Below are 24,145 nucleotides of genomic sequence, written 5' to 3' on the forward strand. Positions count from 1 at the left end.
GAAGGAGGGGGTTGAATTGGCAACACAGATTAACCAAACACTAGCAAGTTGGAAAAAGGTATAGGCTAACAAAAACCCAACCCCTTTTAGCTTAGCTTCACTAGAAATTAGCCGATCTTAAAATTGATCTAGATCGTCAGGCAATACGAAGAAATTTTATTGCTTCTAGCAAGGAAAGTGAAATCATGAGCTCTTCGGCCCAGACCAAAAAAGTTGAATCAAATTAGAGTGATTAGCTTTAAACTGCTGATGTCAAATACTCATTAGCTGAACAATGATAATCTTATTATTCTGCAAAAAAAAAACTCAGGCATGTTTCCTTGAACTCTCAGCTCTCGTTTGTTTTCTCTACATCACTCTCTTTCGGCCCTCCCCATTTCCTTATTCTGTCTTCAGCAATTGATGCCTGCATTTCACACCAATTTAGTCAATCCTTCCATTCTTAACACGGGCTAATTGTTGAGCATTGTTTGTATAATGTAACTATTTAATATGGGCAGTGTTAATTACACACACCATTTTGCACACATGTCTATTCACGACGATTTCAGTTCAAATTCACTTGTGTATAGATGTATGCGCAAAATGGCATGTGTAATAGGTTTTACCAATTTAAGATTATTATTCCAGTTAGAAAGATTGAAGACAACTGTCTTTCGTTTTCTTTTTCTTTTTCTTTTTTTTTTGGGAGTAAAAGGAATTTCATTAGAAGCCACATATACATAAGACAAATGTGAAAGAAGTTTACCTCTTTGTTCCAGTTGGTCCTATAAACTATAAAGAAAAGGACACAAGTTTGTACAATTGTTCCTGCTATCATGCCGTACCAAATCCCCTGCAAAATTGAGAATGACACAATTGTTCATGTTTCACATTAAAAAAAGGGACAAGAAGTTCATTTACATGGTGATGCATGGCTTATCTGATGCAATAAGATCCTCTTGAGTATTGCACGTTTGTGATTGTTTTCACTTTTCATAATTTTATCTCATAATTATTAAAGATTACTAGTATGCTTGCTTGCTACTTCCATCATTTTCACTTGGAAATAGAAATGAAATAAACAAAAAATAGGAGAGCAAGACTTACCGTGACACCCCAATCAAGCTTGTAACCGAGAATGAGACCCAAAGGGATCCCAAAAACGTAGTAACATGCAATGTTCACATAAGCAACAATACCTTGCCATCCTGCTCCAATGGCCACCCCTGTGAAAAAAACATTATTCACCCAATTAATTAAAATCTATTTCCATTTCCCTCAAGAATCTGAATTTTTATTTCAATGAAGAAGATAATATGATATAAAGACTAAAGAGGACGTATTATAAAACAAAAGATCGAAAATTTTTTAACTAGAAAATTCTAAGTTTCTAACCAGAGAGAACAGGTTGAACATTGTCAATGACGATGCAAAGAGCCAGTATTGGTGTAAGCTGTTTAACGAGAGTTTCAACACTTGCATCACTCGAAAACAAGGATGGGTACAGGTTCGTGTCAGGATTAGAATGACCGAGATGATTACACCGATCAAGAATGAGGTTATCACGGCCACTACTAATGAAAATTTAGCTGTTCTTGGATGAGCTGCTCCCAATTCATTTGACACTCTCACACTGCAAAAAATATATTTTGGTTCTAATTTTTCAGACATTTTGTAATCGAGTACAGAAATATATATATATATATATATAGCTTTATTGAGGTGTGTTTCTCTGTCACTAACCTTATAGCTGCATTCATTCCAAGAGATTCCATAATTGTCCAGACCAATATGTTCATGCTACGACAAACATTGGCATTGCAGGAAATCGTTAATCAAAAATAAATTATATTCAAAGCACAATAATGATAGAATAGCTTTAGGCCCATGTATTGCACTGGCTTCATATATTCAAAGCACAGTAATATTATAACGATTAAATAACTTTTTCTGCTCGCAAAAATTGTTATTCCAAATACAAATAAAATTTTCTTAGACTTTATTAAAAAGATCTCATTAAGAAAACATAGCTAATATTTTCTTACACTTTATACAAATGATATTGTAAGGACTAATAAAGTTGATACAAAACCTCCTCAGTTCTTGTACACGTGGAAATACCATGCCTTTTCTTTTTTCAAAGATAGAGTATGGAAGAGCTACAAGGGTGAAAAGGAAAACTTCTTTCAAGAGCAGGAAAAGAGATTTTAATCAAAGCAGTGGTACAATCGATTCCAACATACACTATAAGTGTATTTCAGCTGCCTGTTAAATTGTGTGAGGAACTTCAATCCATGTGTGCTCGGTTTTAGATTGGAAATGAGAGGAAGATTCATTGGCTAAGCTGGGACAAACTAACTAGACCAAAACTTGAAGGAGGGATGGGGTTTCAAGGATCTACTATTGGGCTTTGCAGAGCCTAGTTGTGTTTAATCCGGATGACGATCCAACCCAACCCGAATAATGTTGCGTGGTTTTTAATGGAAGATTTTCTGAGACTTAGTCCATGGAGCAGAGGTTTGAGCCAACAAGAAATTTTTTTTTGGCCCCTTTTGTAGCCCATTGTGTATCCTATGCGCAGGATGTAGAAAACATAGCTTGATGATTAGCATTTGATTGTTGCCGTGTTTTAAAAAGAGAAAAAACACTGTACTGCCGTACTTTGTATTTTTTCCTTGATAATAGTGAAATTCCTACAACTCCATGGACATAGGCAAATTGCCGAACTACATAAATACTGTCTTGTGCGTGTGATTGTTTTTCTTTGACGTATGTTTTCTCTATTTTTTTTGTTTCTCACAGGTTGAAATTTCGGTTGAATTCCCTACATCTATATCAATTCAATCTAGCAATGCTTGCAAAACAAGGATGGAGGTTAATGCAAGATCAGGAATCATTGCTTTTCCAATGCCTGAAAGCTCGGTATTTCCTACAAAGCCAGTTTTTGGAGGCCACTGATTCGCCTAATAGCTCCTACACGTGGAAGAGCATTATGGCAGCCAAACCTATTCTGCAGAGGGGGTCATGCTAGAGTGTAGGTAATGGAAGCCACATACGGGTTCTTAATGATGCATGGATCCCTAACCACCCTACTAACAGAGTACTCCATCCAGCACCAAACATTGAAGAAGAAATGACAGTTTCTGAGTTGATAGACCAGGATTCAAGGGGGTGGGATCAAGAATTCATTTGGCAGAATTTTCATCGTGATGATGCTGAAGCCATTTTGCATATACCATTGAGCTACAGAGTTATACCTGATACATTGGTCTGGATTGGTGAGAAATCGGGTGAGTATTCTGTGAGGTCGGGGTATAGTGAGGCACGAAAGGCACGTAAGGAATTGGACTAGATTGAAAGCTCTGGGGGAGTTGTGGGAGGAGGGGTATGGAAAATTCTGTGGAAGCTAAAGGTGCCAAACAATATTAAAGTTTTTGGCTGGTGGGCTTGCCGTGGTATTCTGCCAACACGAGTAAATCTGTCTAGAAAGCGGATTATTGCAGACAACCAATGTGAAGTTTGCAAGACGGAACCAGAGATTGAAATCCATGCATTATGGAACTGTGGCGTGGTGCAAGACATCTGGGTTGGTTGCTCGGCTAGATTGCAAAAGTGCCATGTGGGACAGGATGATATGTTACAATTATGGGATAAGCTAATTGCAAGGCTCTCCATTGATGAGTTAGAACTGTTTCTAGTGCAAGCTTGGATAATATGGACCCAAAGAAATGCAATGATCCATGGAAAGCAGCTGCAGACGCTTGGTGTTTTGAATAGATGGGCAAAAGACTATATGCAGGAATATAGAATTGCTCAATCTCGCCTAGTCACAAGACCCCTAAGCGTAAACTCAATCAGTTGGAGATCACCACCACTGAACCGGTTTAAGCTAAACTTCAATGTGGCAATTTTTAAGGATGAAGAAGCCTCTGGGTTTGGTCCCATAATTCGGAATGAACGTGCAGAAGTTATGGCTGCTTTTTCAGGCAAAGGACCACTGGTTTCTAACAGTGAGGAAGCAGAAATTCTTGCGTGTCGTAAAGCGGTGGAGTTTGCGTTGGAGTGTGGCTCTATGGAGATCGTGGTTGAAGGAGACAATTAGTCGGTCATGTCTACTTTGGAGCTGAAGAGAAGTCTGTCATCTCGCGTAGGCCATATCTTACAAGATGTGCTCTATCTGCTTAACGAAAAAGACTACCCTGTTTCTGTTGCATGCATCTTGTCCCTCACATGAGGGTGGACCCTAAGTGTGAGGGACAAGATGCATGCAACGGAAACAGGAAATACTATCTCCTGCTTAATAGGTTTAGATGGTCACAAGTGCAATTTGCTAAAAGGAGGGCCAATACAGTAGCACACCTACTAGCTAGATATGCCAAACAAGTGTCACATGATGTTTTCTGGACGGAGGAAGCCCCTCCACCTGTAGTGCAAGCTGTGTATCTTGATACTATTTCCATTTAATGAATTATGAGGATGTTTTCCTCTTAAAAAAAAAAAGTTGATACAAAACAATTAGAACAAGATCTCATTAAGAAAACATAAATAAAAATTGGTTTCAATAAACGAAATCAAACAATCTCTGACATTCTACTCATTGAATGCACATATTTGAAAACGCCAAGAGCAAGAATTAAAGATTGAAATTTTGTCACCAATTGATAAAAAAAAATATATATTACCTCAAAAAACATAACAGAAAAGTACACCTCAATATATATATATATATATATATATTAAAAAAAATATAAACAAAGTTTTCCTTAAGTGTAGTTAGCATGAGAACTTGTCCAAAATTGACATGAGTAGGGGTGTGTGGTGTGGTGCGTTTTGTGCTATTTTTAACATCACGGTGCAGTTTAGATTTTAGCCAAAATTATAACTGCACCGCATCTCATTTTTGTGGTCACATGTATAGTATAGTGTATAAGATGCAATTTGAACAGCTTGAAATCGATATATTTTTCAAATTTTGGGCTTTTCCTACCCAATCTAAAACTAATTTTTCCCTTTATTTTGAGCCAAATTTTAAACTATTGAATTAGTTTTTCTTTATTTTAGGCTGACTTTCCTAGTCAACACTTGCTAGGTTATCAAACTATTTTTTTTTTTTTTTAAAACTAGGATTATTAAACTATTAATAATATATTTAATATTAAAAATAAATAAATATATTAATATATAAAGAGGGTGCGGTGCGGTTTGTACAGCTTTTTTTATTATAAAACTGCAAACGGCACTGTACTATGCAGTGCAATGTTACTTGCGGTGCGGTACGATTATGCTATTGTATTGGTAATTTTGATGCAATTTTTGAGGTTTGGTAAACACTCTATGAGTACTTACAGAAAAAGACGAAAAAGGAAGGAAAGTTGCTAGCATGATGGGTACTTACTAGTTATGACTGTACCCAGAAAAAAGCAGAGTTTTTGGTGGCATGAGTACTTACCAGAAGAAAAAGGGACAACATGAGAAACGTGATAAAAGAAATAATGATGAAGAACGAACTAAATACTTGTAAGAAAATTACGGAGAAATATATATGTTAAAATACAAAACTCACCCTCTGAATTTTACATTTTGTTATTTCAGTTCTTTAAGTTTGAATTTTGTCATTTCAATTTTTTAAGTTTCATTCATTTTAAATTGAGTCTTCCGTTAATGTTCTTTTGGTGGCTGTCCGTCTTAGTTAATATTTATTTTTTATTTTTATTTCTTAATTTCTCAAAAATGTTAATTAAAAGAAATTAACATTTCTATATCGTCAGAATGGGTTTGAATGCAACGACGTTGAAACCAATTGCCAATCCTACCTCACGTTCTGATTCAATCCTCCTTACGATTCTCCACTGTCCATTGGCCCCCCCCCTTGGGTGCTGATTTTTCCTTCATCGCCGATGTCAACAACATCACAATCTCCTAGATCGTCCCCACCAACACCCAGACCATCATCGCTATCGGCTGTTCATGTTCGGGTCAGTATTTCTAGCACAATAGCTCCTACACGGTGCAGATCAACTCAGAAATTCCTCATGGCCAACAACAGCTTCCAGGGCCTCACCACTTGTTACGCATTAAGTCGTCAGAATCCTAATGAGAGGCTGACGGTGGTTGTGAATCTAAATGTTCCACTAAGGTGTGCTTGTCCCACGCTCAACCAGATGATGGGTGGGGTTTCAGATTTTGTTCTTAAGGCTGGGCAGGAAGCAACGTTTGGATTTAGTTGATGTTTTTTATTATTAACATTTCTTTCTAAAATTTAGAAATAAAACAATATTAAATATTAACTAAAGTATAAAATGGCTTTATTTTGGGAAATTTAATAGATAGTAAACGGAGAATTAAATTGAGTTTAATTGAAACTTAGAGGATTAAAATAACAAAAGTCAAACTTAAAGGACTGAAATGACAAAAGATGAAATTTAGAAAGTAAGTTTTACATTTTGGCCAAATATATATAGGAAAATGCTAACGAGTGCTCTTAGGGCANAAAAAAATATAAACAAAGTTTTCCTTCCTTACACTAAATAAAAAAATAGATTTATATATTTACTTATATTTGTACATGCAATGTCGATGATCATATTTTACATATGAGAAAGAAGTTTTATGAAAAAAAATGAGTGTTAAATTTAAAATTTCATCAAGTTTTTAATATTAAAAAAAATCTAAAATTATAAATCTATTGATCATTGATTAAATTATTTTAAAAAAATGCAATTTCACAACGGTATCGATGAGGCTTATATTCCATGAAAATTCACAAACAGAGAGCTCGACTCAAGTGCTCCTTGGACCCCATGCTCTAAGTGCATTATGAGTCTATGACATCTCGAATTATTAATTTTATTTTTACCATCTATTCAACTACACTCAAAGCAAATAATTTTTGTTCAAAAAAAAAAAAAAAAAAAAGCAAATCATTTTTGACCAACCATTGAACAATCTTTCGAAATCTGAGTAACAGTGATTTATTCCATTTTTTATATTGTTCAATTGTTATAAATAGTAAATTAAATAATTCGAGATGTCACCAACTCTTAGATAGGTAATTTGTGGGATGTGATTTGATGGGAACAAGCCTCTATATATAGTCTATTCAAAATCTTTATAAATAGTTGGGCAACTAATCTTGAAGAGTCTCTAACAGATGCTAATGGGATATCATGAATGGTTAATTGTCCTTTTTTTGTTCGCATTGTGTTGAAGTGTAGTTAGCATGAGAACTTGTCCAAAATTGACATGAGTAGGGGTGTGTGGTGTGGTGCGGTTTTGTGCTATTTTTAACATCACGGTGCAGTTTAGATTTTAGCCAAAATTATAACTGCACCGCATCTCATTTTTGTGGTCACATGTATAGTATAGTGTATAAGATGCAATTTGAACAGCTTGAAATCGATATATTTTTCAAATTTTGGGCTTTTCCTACCCAATCTAAAACTAATTTTTCCCTTTATTTTGAGCCAAATTTTAAACTATTGAATTAGTTTTTCTTTATTTTAGGCTGACTTTCCTAGTCAACACTTGCTAGGTTATCAAACTATTTTTTTTTTTTTTTAAAACTAGGATTATTAAACTATTAATAATATATTTAATATTAAAAATAAATAAATATATTAATATATAAAGAGGGTGCGGTGCGGTTTGTACAGCTTTTTTTATTATAAAACTGCAAACGGCACTGTACTATGCAGTGCAATGTTACTTGCGGTGCGGTACGATTATGCTATTGTATTGGTAATTTTGATGCAATTTTTGAGGTTTGGTAAACACTCTATGAGTACTTACAGAAAAAGACGAAAAAGGAAGGAAAGTTGCTAGCATGATGGGTACTTACTAGTTATGACTGTACCCAGAAAAAAGCAGAGTTTTTGGTGGCATGAGTACTTACCAGAAGAAAAAGGGACAACATGAGAAACGTGATAAAAGAAATAATGATGAAGAACGAACTAAATACTTGTAAGAAAATTACGGAGAAATATATATGTTAAAATACAAAACTCACCCTCTGAATTTTACATTTTGTTATTTCAGTTCTTTAAGTTTGAATTTTGTCATTTCAATTTTTTAAGTTTCATTCATTTTAAATTGAGTCTTCCGTTAATGTTCTTTTGGTGGCTGTCCGTCTTAGTTAATATTTATTTTTTATTTTTTATTTCTTAATTTCTCAAAAATGTTAATTAAAAGAAATTAACATTTCTATATCGTCAGAATGGGTTTGAATGCAACGACGTTGAAACCAATTGCCAATCCTACCTCACGTTCTGATTCAATCCTCCTTACGATTCTCCACTGTCCATTGGCCCCCCCTTGGGTGCTGATTTTTCCTTCATCGCCGATGTCAACAACATCACAATCTCCTAGATCGTCCCCACCAACACCCAGACCATCATCGCTATCGGCTGTTCATGTTCGGGTCAGTATTTCTAGCACAATAGCTCCTACACGGTGCAGATCAACTCAGAAATCCTCATGGCCAACAACAGCTTCCAGGGCCTCACCACTTGTTACGCATTAAGTCGTCAGAATCCTAATGAGAGGCTGACGGTGGTTGTGAATCTAAATGTTCCACTAAGGTGTGCTTGTCCCACGCTCAACCAGATGATGGGTGGGGTTTCAGATTTTGTTCTTAAGGCTGGGCAGGAAGCAACGTTTGGATTTAGTTGATGTTTTTTATTATTAACATTTCTTTCTAAAATTTAGAAATAAAACAATATTAAATATTAACTAAAGTATAAAATGGCTTACTCATTAATAATCTATTTAAAGAAAGTTTTTATAGGAAATGAAAAAAAAAAAATTAATATTTTGACAATTTTTTTTATTTTTCATAAAAATTGTATTAAAATTTTTCTAAAATAGATTATTAATAAGTGCCCTTAGGGCACTCGTTAGCATGATCCATATATATAAGGATTTTACTAATGTGTGTCCTAAAGGCACACATTAATATACTATTTTAAAAAAAAGTTTTATTGAGAATTAAAAAAACTGTCAAAATTTTTTTAATTTTTGATAAAATTTTTTCAAAAATAGATTTGTTAACCAGATCCTATATATAATAAGGATATATGCAAAAAAAGAAGAAGAGAATTCCTTTGATTTTGTGGTCATGTCATAATGTGCGTAGTTGCAACAACCAATGTCTTAATAGTTTATTGTTTCGAGTATCGTTTATCGATGACCATTTATTTCTAGTTTTGACTATTTTGTGATGTTGACGATGAAGATATTATGGAGAATGGGAATACATAGGAGCTGTTTGGAATGAGATTTTGAGCAATAATTTTTAGTTTTTAAACAGTATTATATATATTTTTATATATTTATATATATATATATATATATTCAAAAATTACAAACAACATTACTAGAACAACGTTATCAAATAAGTCATAATTTTTATGATATATGGTCACAACTCACAAGGGCTACTAGAAAGTAAAAGCATTGCTTATTCTTACTCTTATTAGAGGGGAAGAAGATTAAGAAGAAAGAAAAAGACACGCATGATTAGCACAAATTATAAGACATAGACAGATCCAACAGCATAACATGTGGATGTGGTAGTAATTTCATAAAAAAAAAAAACATGTGGTAGTCATCTTTTTGCTTATAGAGAGTGTTCAAATTACTAATTTAGAGAGTTTTGCTTAGAAAAAGATTGAATGCAGTGAGACAAGAGTCGTCCTATTCTAAGTTATGTCACTGCATATGTCACAGGCGATTTGACCGTTGACATATTAGAATTTGACGCTCATTGCCGGTGTTAAGTGTATATGATATATTCATATATTGGATGCATTGAAAAATTTATATGATTAATTAGAGAGAGAGAGAGAGAGAGAGAAAGAGAGAGTTACCATATGGACAAGGCATCTACTGAAACTTCCGCATTTTTTAGATATCCAGCAAAGAGAATTAGCGCCATGAAGTACCACACTTCCAAGCTGCACAAGATTAATTTAAATATATATTCATCATTTCAAGGATTACATTTAAAATTGAATGATGTGAATCCCACAAATCAAAGTATAATCGTATATTAAAAGAAAGGTATGAACCAATTGAAAAAGGGAGATCTCATTGGGTGCATGTGACCCATCAAGGATTTTTTTTTCTTCTGCTAAATACTCCTCTAGTAGTAATATAATCATATAGGGTTATTGTTTAATGATAAGATTATATGCAAAGTAAAAATACTAATAATTTTGAAAAGTACAATAATAAACTACTAAATTATTTCTAACCTTTCAGTAAAATAGAAAAGAGAAGAGAAAAAGAGTAATAATAATAAGGTCAGACATGAAACAACTTTGTTCAATAATAGACTAGAAAGAATAAAGCATTTTATACTAAATAGTAGAAGGGTCATGCTAACGAGTGTCCTTAGGGTTCTCATTAATAATCAATTTCAGAAAAGTTTAGATACTACTTTTATGAGAAATAAAAAAAGCTGTCAAAATATTAATTACTTTTTTTTTATTCCCCATAAATTTTTTTTTTAAATAGATTACTAATGAGTACTTTAAGGGCACTAGTTAACATTTTCCATAATAGAAATTATACTACAAACTTTATTCAGCAATATATATATATATATATATGGGTTCAGTTAATAAATATTCTTAAAGTATTTGCTAATAAGTCATTTGAAAAAAATAAGGTTAATATTTAATACTACTTTTATAGAGAGTATAAAGAACCGTCAAAAAAAATCAATTGATTTTTTCTTTTCATATAAAAAGTTTTTAAAAATATTTTCTAATCAATTCCCTTAGATCAAGAAACTTTCAAGTTTCAGTAATGTGACAACAGACATTCAATAATTGGGTACACAAGTCAACTCAACTCGAGTTTAAGAAAATTTTCTTTTTTTTTTAAGGGCTATGAACACGTATCGCAAGGTGCACGCTAACAATAATTTTTTTGAAATTTTTCTGACAATTTTTGTCTTTTTTACAATTTTATTTTATTTTTTTAATTTCATAAGTACCGTTTGATGCCTTTTGACTTTTTTCTGACATTTTTTCTTTTCTTTTTGTGTGTTTTTTTTGCACCTTCCATGCTTGTTAATATTTCCCTTTTTAAAATTTAGGAGGGAAGGAAAGTGTGCACCCCAGATTGTATTCAGCAATATATATATATATATATATATATATATGAGTTCAGTTAATAAATACTCTTAAAGTATTTGCTAATAAGTCATTTGAAAAAAATAAGGTTAATATTTAATACTACTTTTATAGAGAGTATAAAGAACCGTCAAAAAAAGTCAATTGATTTTTTCTTTTCATATAAAAAATTTTTAAAAATATTTTCTAATCAATTCCCTTAGATCATGAAACTTTCAAGTTTCATTAATGTGACAACAGACATTCGATAATTGGGTACACAAGTCAACTCAACTCGAGTTTAAGAAAATTTTCTTTTTTTTTTAAGGGCTATGAACAGGTATCGCAAGGTGCACGCTAACAATAATTTTTTTGAAATTTTTCTGACAATTTTTGTCTTTTTTACAATTTTATTTTATTTTTTTAATTTCATAAGTACCGTTTGATGCCTTTTGACTTTTTTCTGACATTTTTTCTTTTCTTTTTGTGTGTTTTTTTTGCACCTTCCATGCTTGTTAATATTTCCCTTTTTAAAATTTAGGAGGGAAGGAAAGTGTGCACCCCAGATTGACCATAAAGAGCAGAAAACTAAGGGCTTATTTGGTTTGTATTTTTAAATAATATTTTTTAGTTTTTAAATAATATTTTACGCATTTTAACATATTTTTTTACTCACACGTATTTTAAAAAACTACAAACAACAATTTTCAAACTACTCTACCAAACACCCTCTAAGCATCTTAATACTACGGCTGGATCAAGATTCCATTTATTTTTTTTGAGAGCCTCTAAGGAATGTTAAATAATTATGAACGTCCACAATACAGACAAACAGGTTCTTTAAAAAAAATTACTATAAAAATAAAAATAAAAATTAAATTAAAAATAAAAATTTAGTTTTATAGGTGCAAATTCAAGATCATTTATATGGGTTTTCATTCGTGTACAATTAGATTGTTTATCTGTAAAAATTATTTGATGTTATATTAGATACATGTTCTAAAAACAAAAATAAATGTAGATACATTTAACATGTATCCAATATACTTGATACTAAATTCAAGATTATATATGTTTTTCTTGGTATGATTTGGCTTAAATATAGTATATTTAAAAAGAAATTTTTTTAAATATAGTATAACTGATGCTTAATTATGACATGATTAAACAAAGGGAAATTCATTCTGCTTGAGTTTGAATTTGTGTGTCTTGTTAATTTCGTGTCTAACAAAGCAGATGAAATTAAGTGAGTTTGATATCTCATATTTTCATTAGCAAATTTAGTATTTACTGAAAGGTAAGACCTAAAAAAAAAAGTTAGCTTATTTTTCAAAATAATTAGTCTATTTGTTTATTTGTAAAGTTGAAATACATAAACACAAAATTGGTTAAAAACTTTTTCTGCGAAAAACAGCGACTAAATTGATAGTTGATACTTGATACATTCATGTCGCAAAGTGGCATCCATGGACCAATGCCACCTAGTTTTCCTTTAAAGTTAGAATACGACACAAGTTCGAATTTTCCAAACGAAGGTACAGTATCTTCACAAAATTCTACAATGTGTTACTTATAAGGTCACCCAAATTTTTTGAACATATAGTATATTTTCTCAAATAAAACATAGCATTTTGTAAAAGCCATTTTTATAGGATATCCAAACATGATTAGAAGAAGCAATGTTAAAAACTGAAGGAAGAAGCTGAGGACTCAAGAGTCTGTAGTAAGTAATGAAATTGTATAGACAGCCCACACGTACATTAAATTGTCTTTGTCAAGTAGTGCCCTCCACATATAAGTTCAGGGTTTTTTTTTTGGGTAAAGTTCAGGAATATTTAATAATATACTAAATGATGTTTTTAATATTTATATTTTTAAAAAAATGTTAAAATCTACACGTATTGAAAAAAACATGTGAAAAACCTGCAATTTAATGAGTCATTGACAAGTGACAACTCATGTTTTCAATGTAAGCTAGGGAAGGTCGGAAATTATTCAATGTAAGCTAGGTTAAAATACAAAATTAACTCTTTAACTTTCTTCAAATTTTATTTTAGTCTTCTAACTTTGCGTTTGTTCATTTTAGTCCTCTAAGTTTCATATTTATTCATTTAAGGCATTTCCGTTAACTTTTGTTAAATTTGTTTGAAAAGCAAAATCTAGAGAATATTTTTCAATCATTAATTGAATTTTTTTTATTTAAAAATTTGAAGAAAAATTTATAAAATTGAAAAATTAACCACAACATATAACAAAAGTTGATGCAAAAGCCTTAATTGAATAAATTTGAAAGTTATAGGACTGAAATGAACAAATGCAAAGCTAGAGAACTGAAATGAAATCTAAAAAAATTTAAAAGGTCAATTTTGCATTTCACCATTATTTTTTTTTAAAGATATAAAGTCCTAAAATAGTTGTGTCTAACGTCTCCTTCAGCGCATAGGATTAATGGATAAAACCCATAACATTAATTATTTCACATCAAAAAAATTTATACTGAGTACATTCTATATGTTATAGGCTTGGAAACATGAACACGAGTACTAGTATGGTAGGGACGGAGCTAAGCTTGGACTTTGGGGGACAATGGCCCCCCTAATTTTTTATATAAAAAATATTAGTATATATATGGGTATTAATTTTAGTAATTTTTATTTTATAAAATTACACTTTGTCCCCCTAACAAAATCATTTATTATTTTAAGAGTAATACTATAGTCACAAACTTTTCTATAATATTTGTACAAAGTGTTGAGATAGCAAATTTTTATTGGTTTATATTTGGATCCACCACTTATATTATTTTTTTACTTACTAATACCACTCACCACATCATTAATTTATAATAATAATATAAAAAAAAATTGTATCTTTAACATTTTTCTCCTTCTAAAGACCATAAAAAATGTATAGATCTAAAATCTAAAACAAAACATACAAGCCCCCCCTTTTTTTTTTTTTTTTTTTGCTCAAAAACAAAAATTACTAATAGCAAAACTAAAAAAGAAAATTAAGTCTAACCAATAAATTTTACCCAAAACAAACAACCCACCCTTCTAAAAAATTTGTAGCAAAATAATTTTATCCTTACCTAGTAGCAAACACACCAAAAAAATAAAAAAAATCCTCAGTGTCTAAGTAGCAAAGTTGTAGGCTGAAATTACTGTACGTAACAAGCAGCAAAACCGCCCCTCTAATTCTAAGTTCTGGCTCCATTGTTGAATACAGGTATAATACGATAACATGAGTAATATCTGAAGAATTATAATATAAAACGGCTGATCGTACGATATCAATATGACATGTGTGAAACAAATACAACATGGGAACGGTATTTTAAATGAAATGTACGTGATTATTAGGTTACATATAAAATGTAGATACTAGGAGTCTAGGATATCTCTAAATGTGAAGTAATAATTTTCCTAAACAAAATAGTGTTAACAGTGACATTACATGAGTTTCTTACCAGATCATTACTGCGGAGGCCAGAGATAACTTAACGAATCCCCAAAGATTATGAAACGCCTTCAATGAGAACCCAGACCAAGCTCGACCACAACTCCCACTTAAAATATACAACAGCTGCACTATCACTATGATCCACCAGGCCGAGTCCAACACCACCGCCGCACCCACCAGACCCCAACCTAACTTCAAGATCAAAAGCCAGCTAAACACTGTGTGCAGAACCAATGTCACAGCCGCTATCAAAGCTATCACAAAGATCTTGCTCTGTGATTGCAGAAACTTGACCATCGGAAAATTTAGAGCGTAAGCAAATAGCTGCGGAAGCATATAAAGAGCGAACTCTCCCGCTGCGTCCGATATTGCTTCAGTCTGTCCAATCAGTTTCAACAGTGGCGCCGCGAAGATGTACAAAAGACTGAGAAACAAACCTGTGGTGGTCAGGATCACACATGACCTTTGCATGTAAATTCCTAGCATATCAATCTGTCCTGCTCCAAACGCTTGCCCACATAGTGTTTCGAGTGCGCTTCCCATTCCGAGCTATTGAAATTCAATTTTGTTAGAGTAGATATACACAAAGAAAACCAATTGAGATACAAAGAATCAATATTGTTAACTGTGTGTATTGTAATATTAACAGTAGAGGGTACCATGATGCCCAGCGAAAAGCCGGCGATGACAGAGTTTTCCATGGAGAAAGCGGCGAGGTCGAGTGTGCCCACCTGGCCCAGAAAGACTTGAGTGACGGCACCGAGAGAGTATTGGCATAAGGAGGTGAAGATGGCTGGGCCTGCGAGGTACCAGAGCTTCTTTGATTCAGTAAGGAACGCTCTGTAGAAATCGACAGGACTCTTGATGGGAGGGATGTCAGCAGCATCGGCGTTAAAGGTAGCAGTAGAGGAAGTGTGTATTGCTACAGGAAGGGACTGTAGCTGGTGTTCTTGCTCTTGGTCCACTTCTCTGGAGGACGAGAGAAGTGGTTGATTACCATTCTCCATGATTGTGAGAGAGAGAGAGAGAGGGATAGGACTTATAAGATGGAGAGGACTTTTTTTTTTTTGTGTGTTGGAGAGGACTTATTACTAGTAAATTGTAGTAGGAAATGATTTGATGTGAATTGCATTAATTCAGACGAGTATATATAGTGTTTAAGCTCCATACTTCTAGGTTTTTATTTTTTTTTATTTTATTTTTTATTTTTTTTTATTTTAAGGGGTTCTTAATAGATTTCTTGATATGTTAGTGCACAACATATTTTTTTAAGTTTCACTGCTTGAACCACTTAATTATTGTCAAATAACATGTGAAGTGATTAGAGGACTCATACTACTTATCCATACCTTTTTAGTTTGTTTTTATTGACAAAGATAAGATTTATTGGAACATGAATTTATTATGAGATAGCTTTTGTTTAGTTATCATAAAAGGAATTGATATAAGGTTGTTTACTTGTATAAAAAAAATTAGTAAGATTTTTTTTTTTTTTTTTAAAAGACTATGACCACCATCTTTCTCACAATTATTCTATTTGGCAAACTATGAGTAATAAAGAAAAAATGGTTAGTTCATGTGAAAATAAAATATCTAGCATGCAAACCAATGGGCCATGCACATCTTGTTGGTCGGGAATGAAAAATTAATAAATATAAACCAATTTAAGTATCAAATATATTAAAAAATTAAATGACACACCGCAGTTTGATCACGGTTGAACCTCGATCCGACCTCAAAAACCTTGAACATCTACCTTTCCTGGTTCATTAAACAGTCCAAGATTCAAAACCATGGTTTGCAATGCACTCAATGCTTTACACTTTAAATTAATTTTGATTGAATTTTTTTTTNAGGACCATGCAATACCTTGGTTCTGTCTACCACTTCTATTTTTCTGTAAGTATCTAGTTTCCCCATAGGTTTGAGTCCGAGGACCATGCAATACCTTGGTTCTGTCTAGTACCCAGGTATAATGGTGTGAATAGTTTTACCATAGGCTTGGGTCCGAGGACCATGCAATACCTTGGTTCTGTCTACCACTTCTATTTTTCTGTAAGTATCTAGTTTCCCCATAGGTTTGAGTCCGAGGACCATGCAATACCTTGGTTCTGTCTAGTACCCAGGTATAATGGTGTGAATAGTTTTACCATAGGCTTGGGTCCGAGGACCATGCAATACCTTGGTTCTGTCTACCACTTCTATTTTTCTGTAAGTATCTAGTTTCCCCATAGGTTTGAGTCCGAGGACCATGCAATACCTTGGTTCTGTCTAGTACCCAGGTATAATGGTGTGAATAGTTTTACCATAGGCTTGGGTCCGAGGACCATGCAATACCTTGGTTCTGTCTACCACTTCTATTTTTCTGTAAGTATCTAGTTTCCCCATAGGTTTGAGTCCGAGGACCATGCAATACCTTGGTTCTGTCTAGTACCCAGGTATAATGGTGTGAATAGTTTTACCATAGGCTTGGGTCCGAGGACCATGCAATACCTTGGTTCTGTCTACCACTTCTATTTTTCTGTAAGTATCTAGTTTCCCCATAGGTTTGAGTCCGAGGACCATGCAATACCTTGGTTCTGTCTAGTACCCAGGTATAATGGTGTGAATAGTTTTACCATAGGCTTGGGTCCGAGGACCATGCAATACCTTGGTTCTGTCTACCACTTCTATTTTTCTGTAAGTATCTAGTTTCCCCATAGGTTTGAGTCCGAGGACCATGCAATACCTTGGTTCTGTCTAGTACCCAGGTATAATGGTGTGAATAGTTTTACCATAGGCTTGGGTCCGAGGACCATGCAATACCTTGGTTCTGTCTACCACTTCTATTTTTCTGTAAGTATCTAGTTTCCCCATAGGTTTGAGTCCGAGGACCATGCAATACCTTGGTTCTGTCTAGTACCCAGGTATAATGGTGTGAATAGTTTTACCATAGGCTTGGGTCCGAGGACCATGCAATACCTTGGTTCTGTCTACCACTTCTATTTTTCTGTAAGTATCTAGTTTCCCCATAGGTTTGAGTCCGAGGACCATGCAATACCTTGGTTCTGTCTAGTACCCAGGTATAATGGTGTGAATAGTTTTACCATAGGCTTGGGTCCGAGGACCATGCAATACCTTGGTTCTGTCTACCACTTCTATTTTTCTGTAAGTATCTAGTTTCCCCATAGGTTTGAGTCCGAGGACCATGCAATACCTTGGTTCTGTCTAGTACCCAGGTATAATGGTGTGAATAGTTTTACCATAGGCTTGGGTCCGAGGACCATGCAATACCTTGGTTCTGTCTACCACTTCTATTTTTCTGTAAGTATCTAGTTTCCCCATAGGTTTGAGTCCGAGGACCATGCAATACCTTGGTTCTGTCTAGTACCCAGGTATAATGGTGTGAATAGTTTTACCATAGGCTTGGGTCCGAGGACCATGCAATACCTTGGTTCTGTCTACCACTTCTATTTTTCTGTAAGTATCTAGTTTCCCCATAGGTTTGAGTCCGAGGACCATGCAATACCTTGGTTCTGTCTAGTACCCAGGTATAATGGTGTGAATAGTTTTACCATAGGCTTGGGTCCGAGGACCATGCAATACCTTGGTTCTGTCTACCACTTCTATTTTTCTGTAAGTATCTAGTTTCCCCATAGGTTTGAGTCCGAGGACCATGCAATACCTTGGTTCTGTCTAGTACCCAGGTATAATGGTGTGAATAGTTTTACCATAGGCTTGGGTCCGAGGACCATGCAATACCTTGGTTCTGTCTACCACTTCTATTTTTCTGTAAGTATCTAGTTTCCCCATAGGTTTGAGTCCGAGGACCATGCAATACCTTGGTTCTGTCTAGTACCCAGGTATAATGGTGTGAATAGTTTTACCATAGGCTTGGGTCCGAGGACCATGCAATACCTTGGTTCTGTCTACCACTTCTATTTTTCTGTAAGTATCTAGTTTCCCCATAGGTTTGAGTCCGAGGACCATGCAATACCTTGGTTCTGTCTAGTACCCAGGTATAATGGTGTGAATAGTTTTACCATAGGCTTGGGTCCGAGGACCATGCAATACCTTGGTTCTGTCTACCACTTCTATTTTTCTGTAAGTATCTAGTTTCCCCATAGGTTTGAGTCCGAGGACCATGCAATACCTTGGTTCTGTCTAGTACCCAGGTATAATGGTGTGAATAGTTTTACCATAGGCTTGGGTCCGAGGACCATGCAATACCTTGGTTCTGTCTACCACTTCTATTTTTCTGTAAGTATCTAGTTTCCCCATAGGTTTGAGTCCGAGGACCATGCAATACCTTGGTTCTGTCTAGTACCCAGGTATAATGGTGTGAATAGTTTTACCATAGGCTTGGGTCCGAGGACCATGCAATACCTTGGTTCTGTCTACCACTTCTATTTTTCTGTAAGTATCTAGTTTCCCCATAGGTTTGAGTCCGAGGACCATGCAATACCTTGGTTCTGTCTAGTACCCAGGTATAATGGTGTGAATAGTTTTACCATAGGCTTGGGTCCGAGGACCATGCAATACCTTGGTTCTGTCTACCACTTCTATTTTTCTGTAAGTATCTAGTTTCCCCATAGGTTTGAGTCCGAGGACCATGCAATACCTTGGTTCTGTCTAGTACCCAGGTATAATGGTGTGAATAGTTTTACCATAGGCTTGGGTCCGAGGACCATGCAATACCTTGGTTCTGTCTACCACTTCTATTTTTCTGTAAGTATCTAGTTTCCCCATAGGTTTGAGTCCGAGGACCATGCAATACCTTGGTTCTGTCTAGTACCCAGGTATAATGGTGTGAATAGTTTTACCATAGGCTTGGGTCCGAGGACCATGCAATACCTTGGTTCTGTCTACCACTTCTATTTTTCTGTAAGTATCTAGTTTCCCCATAGGTTTGAGTCCGAGGACCATGCAATACCTTGGTTCTGTCTAGTACCCAGGTATAATGGTGTGAATAGTTTTACCATAGGCTTGGGTCCGAGGACCATGCAATACCTTGGTTCTGTCTACCACTTCTATTTTTCTGTAAGTATCTAGTTTCCCCATAGGTTTGAGTCCGAGGACCATGCAATACCTTGGTTCTGTCTAGTACCCAGGTATAATGGTGTGAATAGTTTTACCATAGGCTTGGGTCCGAGGACCATGCAATACCTTGGTTCTGTCTACCACTTCTATTTTTCTGTAAGTATCTAGTTTCCCCATAGGTTTGAGTCCGAGGACCATGCAATACCTTGGTTCTGTCTAGTACCCAGGTATAATGGTGTGAATAGTTTTACCATAGGCTTGGGTCCGAGGACCATGCAATACCTTGGTTCTGTCTACCACTTCTATTTTTCTGTAAGTATCTAGTTTCCCCATAGGTTTGAGTCCGAGGACCATGCAATACCTTGGTTCTGTCTAGTACCCAGGTATAATGGTGTGAATAGTTTTACCATAGGCTTGGGTCCGAGGACCATGCAATACCTTGGTTCTGTCTACCACTTCTATTTTTCTGTAAGTATCTAGTTTCCCCATAGGTTTGAGTCCGAGGACCATGCAATACCTTGGTTCTGTCTAGTACCCAGGTATAATGGTGTGAATAGTTTTACCATAGGCTTGGGTCCGAGGACCATGCAATACCTTGGTTCTGTCTACCACTTCTATTTTTCTGTAAGTATCTAGTTTCCCCATAGGTTTGAGTCCGAGGACCATGCAATACCTTGGTTCTGTCTAGTACCCAGGTATAATGGTGTGAATAGTTTTACCATAGGCTTGGGTCCGAGGACCATGCAATACCTTGGTTCTGTCTACCACTTCTATTTTTCTGTAAGTATCTAGTTTCCCCATAGGTTTGAGTCCGAGGACCATGCAATACCTTGGTTCTGTCTAGTACCCAGGTATAATGGTGTGAATAGTTTTACCATAGGCTTGGGTCCGAGGACCATGCAATACCTTGGTTCTGTCTACCACTTCTATTTTTCTGTAAGTATCTAGTTTCCCCATAGGTTTGAGTCCGAGGACCATGCAATACCTTGGTTCTGTCTAGTACCCAGGTATAATGGTGTGAATAGTTTTACCATAGGCTTGGGTCCGAGGACCATGCAATACCTTGGTTCTGTCTACCACTTCTATTTTTCTGTAAGTATCTAGTTTCCCCATAGGTTTGAGTCCGAGGACCATGCAATACCTTGGTTCTGTCTAGTACCCAGGTATAATGGTGTGAATAGTTTTACCATAGGCTTGGGTCCGAGGACCATGCAATACCTTGGTTCTGTCTACCACTTCTATTTTTCTGTAAGTATCTAGTTTCCCCATAGGTTTGAGTCCGAGGACCATGCAATACCTTGGTTCTGTCTAGTACCCAGGTATAATGGTGTGAATAGTTTTACCATAGGCTTGGGTCCGAGGACCATGCAATACCTTGGTTCTGTCTACCACTTCTATTTTTCTGTAAGTATCTAGTTTCCCCATAGGTTTGAGTCCGAGGACCATGCAATACCTTGGTTCTGTCTAGTACCCAGGTATAATGGTGTGAATAGTTTTACCATAGGCTTGGGTCCGAGGACCATGCAATACCTTGGTTCTGTCTACCACTTCTATTTTTCTGTAAGTATCTAGTTTCCCCATAGGTTTGAGTCCGAGGACCATGCAATACCTTGGTTCTGTCTAGTACCCAGGTATAATGGTGTGAATAGTTTTACCATAGGCTTGGGTCCGAGGACCATGCAATACCTTGGTTCTGTCTACCACTTCTATTTTTCTGTAAGTATCTAGTTTCCCCATAGGTTTGAGTCCGAGGACCATGCAATACCTTGGTTCTGTCTAGTACCCAGGTATAATGGTGTGAATAGTTTTACCATAGGCTTGGGTCCGAGGACCATGCAATACCTTGGTTCTGTCTACCACTTCTATTTTTCTGTAAGTATCTAGTTTCCCCATAGGTTTGAGTCCGAGGACCATGCAATACCTTGGTTCTGTCTAGTACCCAGGTATAATGGTGTGAATAGTTTTACCATAGGCTTGGGTCCGAGGACCATGCAATACCTTGGTTCTGTCTACCACTTCTATTTTTCTGTAAGTATCTAGTTTCCCCATAGGTTTGAGTCCGAGGACCATGCAATACCTTGGTTCTGTCTAGTACCCAGGTATAATGGTGTGAATAGTTTTACCATAGGCTTGGGTCCGAGGACCATGCAATACCTTGGTTCTGTCTACCACTTCTATTTTTCTGTAAGTATCTAGTTTCCCCATAGGTTTGAGTCCGAGGACCATGCAATACCTTGGTTCTGTCTAGTACCCAGGTATAATGGTGTGAATAGTTTTACCATAGGCTTGGGTCCGAGGACCATGCAATACCTTGGTTCTGTCTACCACTTCTATTTTTCTGTAAGTATCTAGTTTCCCCATAGGTTTGAGTCCGAGGACCATGCAATACCTTGGTTCTGTCTAGTACCCAGGTATAATGGTGTGAATAGTTTTACCATAGGCTTGGGTCCGAGGACCATGCAATACCTTGGTTCTGTCTACCACTTCTATTTTTCTGTAAGTATCTAGTTTCCCCATAGGTTTGAGTCCGAGGACCATGCAATACCTTGGTTCTGTCTAGTACCCAGGTATAATGGTGTGAATAGTTTTACCATAGGCTTGGGTCCGAGGACCATGCAATACCTTGGTTCTGTCTACCACTTCTATTTTTCTGTAAGTATCTAGTTTCCCCATAGGTTTGAGTCCGAGGACCATGCAATACCTTGGTTCTGTCTAGTACCCAGGTATAATGGTGTGAATAGTTTTACCATAGGCTTGGGTCCGAGGACCATGCAATACCTTGGTTCTGTCTACCACTTCTATTTTTCTGTAAGTATCTAGTTTCCCCATAGGTTTGAGTCCGAGGACCATGCAATACCTTGGTTCTGTCTAGTACCCAGGTATAATGGTGTGAATAGTTTTACCATAGGCTTGGGTCCGAGGACCATGCAATACCTTGGTTCTGTCTACCACTTCTATTTTTCTGTAAGTATCTAGTTTTCCCATAGGTTTGAGTCCGAGGACCATGCAATACCTTGGTTCTGTCTAGTACCCAGGTATAATGGTGTGAATAGTTTTACCATAGGCTTGGGTCCGAGGACCATGCAATACTTTGGTTCTGTCTACCACTTCTATTTTTCTGTAAGTAGAGGTTTGTCCTCAAACCGCTTTACTGGAGATGATTCCTCCTTGGGTCAGATTATGATCTTTACACATGGCGTTGATCTCGCCTCCAGCTCGAGGCCCCATCTTTTTCATTTATGAAGCGCCCATTGTCCGTTCGTGTTCCGCGCTTGACGCTTCGGTGCGCGAAACGCGCCTTCGTTAATGTCCTCGTGAATTAACATGAGTCCAACGGTCTACTGCCTCCTTGGAAATTGGTAGCTTCATTATTAGCCTAGCTGATAATTCTCTTTTCAAACTCTGCATGAATTAATTCTCACCAACCCCCATCCCCTATATAAGGTGAGGAGATGGTTTCTCCACAATCCATGAACTTTCCAACACAAACAGAAAAGACACCTCCTTTCAGATTCCCAATCCTTTTTAATAACCCCGCCGGAATTGTGACTGGAGTTGGCAAATATGAGACGGCTCCTTTCAGATTCCCAATCCCTTTTAATAACCCCGCCGGAATTGTGACTGGAGTTGGCAAATATGAGGCGGCTCTGGGCAGGTGTGAGGACATCCGTGCCAACAGCCATTATGGCTGCAGCCCCCACTAGGCTTCCGGTGCGGCAGAATCTAAGCGTAACCCCGATGGCGCCATATAAGGTGGCCCGTAGGGATGTTGTTAGAGTACCTAACGTCTCTCCTCGGAGCGCACCCCCGACGAAGAAGACGTGCGAATTCACCTCATGGGAGGTGCTCGAGTGTTGCCGTCTCCAACGGCCAACACTCGTGAGGATTGGAGAGAATCAAGGGAACATTATGGGGGAAGGTATCCCAGAGCCCCTGCATCTGCTCCTCTCTTTGTTCCAGCTTCGCCGCGCCAAGAAGGGAGTTGTTGGTGGCCTGGAAACATGATGGCCCTCCCCCTTCCCTGCCTTTTGTGTCAAGCTCTCTCATTCTCTTTATACCAATAAAGGGACGACTTGACACTTCCCACCGGCTAGGTTTTTTAGGGCGGCTCCACCTGGGCCTCTAATTGTAGAAATAGCTGGTAGGATTAGCTTGTAAATTTGTTTGTGAAACACACCTGCCTGGGCCTCTGATTGTAACTTGTACTGTTTCTATTTATGAAATAATAATATCAAGATTTCTCTTTTCGCTGTCGAATCTTCTATTTCTTTTTTTTTTTCTCTTTTTTTTTTTTTTTCAACCTACTGTAAAACGACTACTTAGAACAATCGCCTGGTGCGCCGGCCAGCACCCTAATCCTTCCCACAGACGGCGCCAATTGTAGGGACTCAGTTTGGATTGACCCTGAGTATGAATGGGTTTTCAGCCCAATAAGCCAAACAATAAATTTATAGAGAGTGGGTTAAAGGTTTAGGCGCTGGCCGTCGTTCATCAAGTATAAACTCTCTTTTATAAAAAAGACACTTAGAGTTTCTTTACAATTGGAGGGATGCTTCTCGGCCCATGGC

General features: G+C 36.2%; 1 protein-coding gene across 1 annotated transcript; it reads right to left on the bottom strand.

Moving 5' to 3' along the window:
- Positions 1-249: 249 nt before the first annotated feature.
- On the bottom strand, positions 250-16,369 carry LOC111997202 (protein DETOXIFICATION 29). Its single transcript, XM_065781498.1, is given in 9 exon segments — positions 250-406; positions 749-835; positions 1,090-1,208; positions 1,378-1,488; positions 1,491-1,615; positions 1,726-1,782; positions 9,846-9,932; positions 14,566-15,107; positions 15,218-16,369. Coding segments are annotated over 9 exon segments (1,554 nt in total). The 5' UTR covers positions 15,566-16,369; the 3' UTR covers positions 250-328.
- Between the last annotated feature and the right edge of the window lie 7,776 nt (positions 16,370-24,145).

The sequence above is a fragment of the Quercus suber genome, unplaced genomic scaffold, assembly GCF_002906115.3.
Source record: "Quercus suber isolate HL8 unplaced genomic scaffold, Cork oak 2.0 scaffold_269, whole genome shotgun sequence".
NCBI lineage: Eukaryota > Viridiplantae > Streptophyta > Magnoliopsida > Fagales > Fagaceae > Quercus > Quercus suber.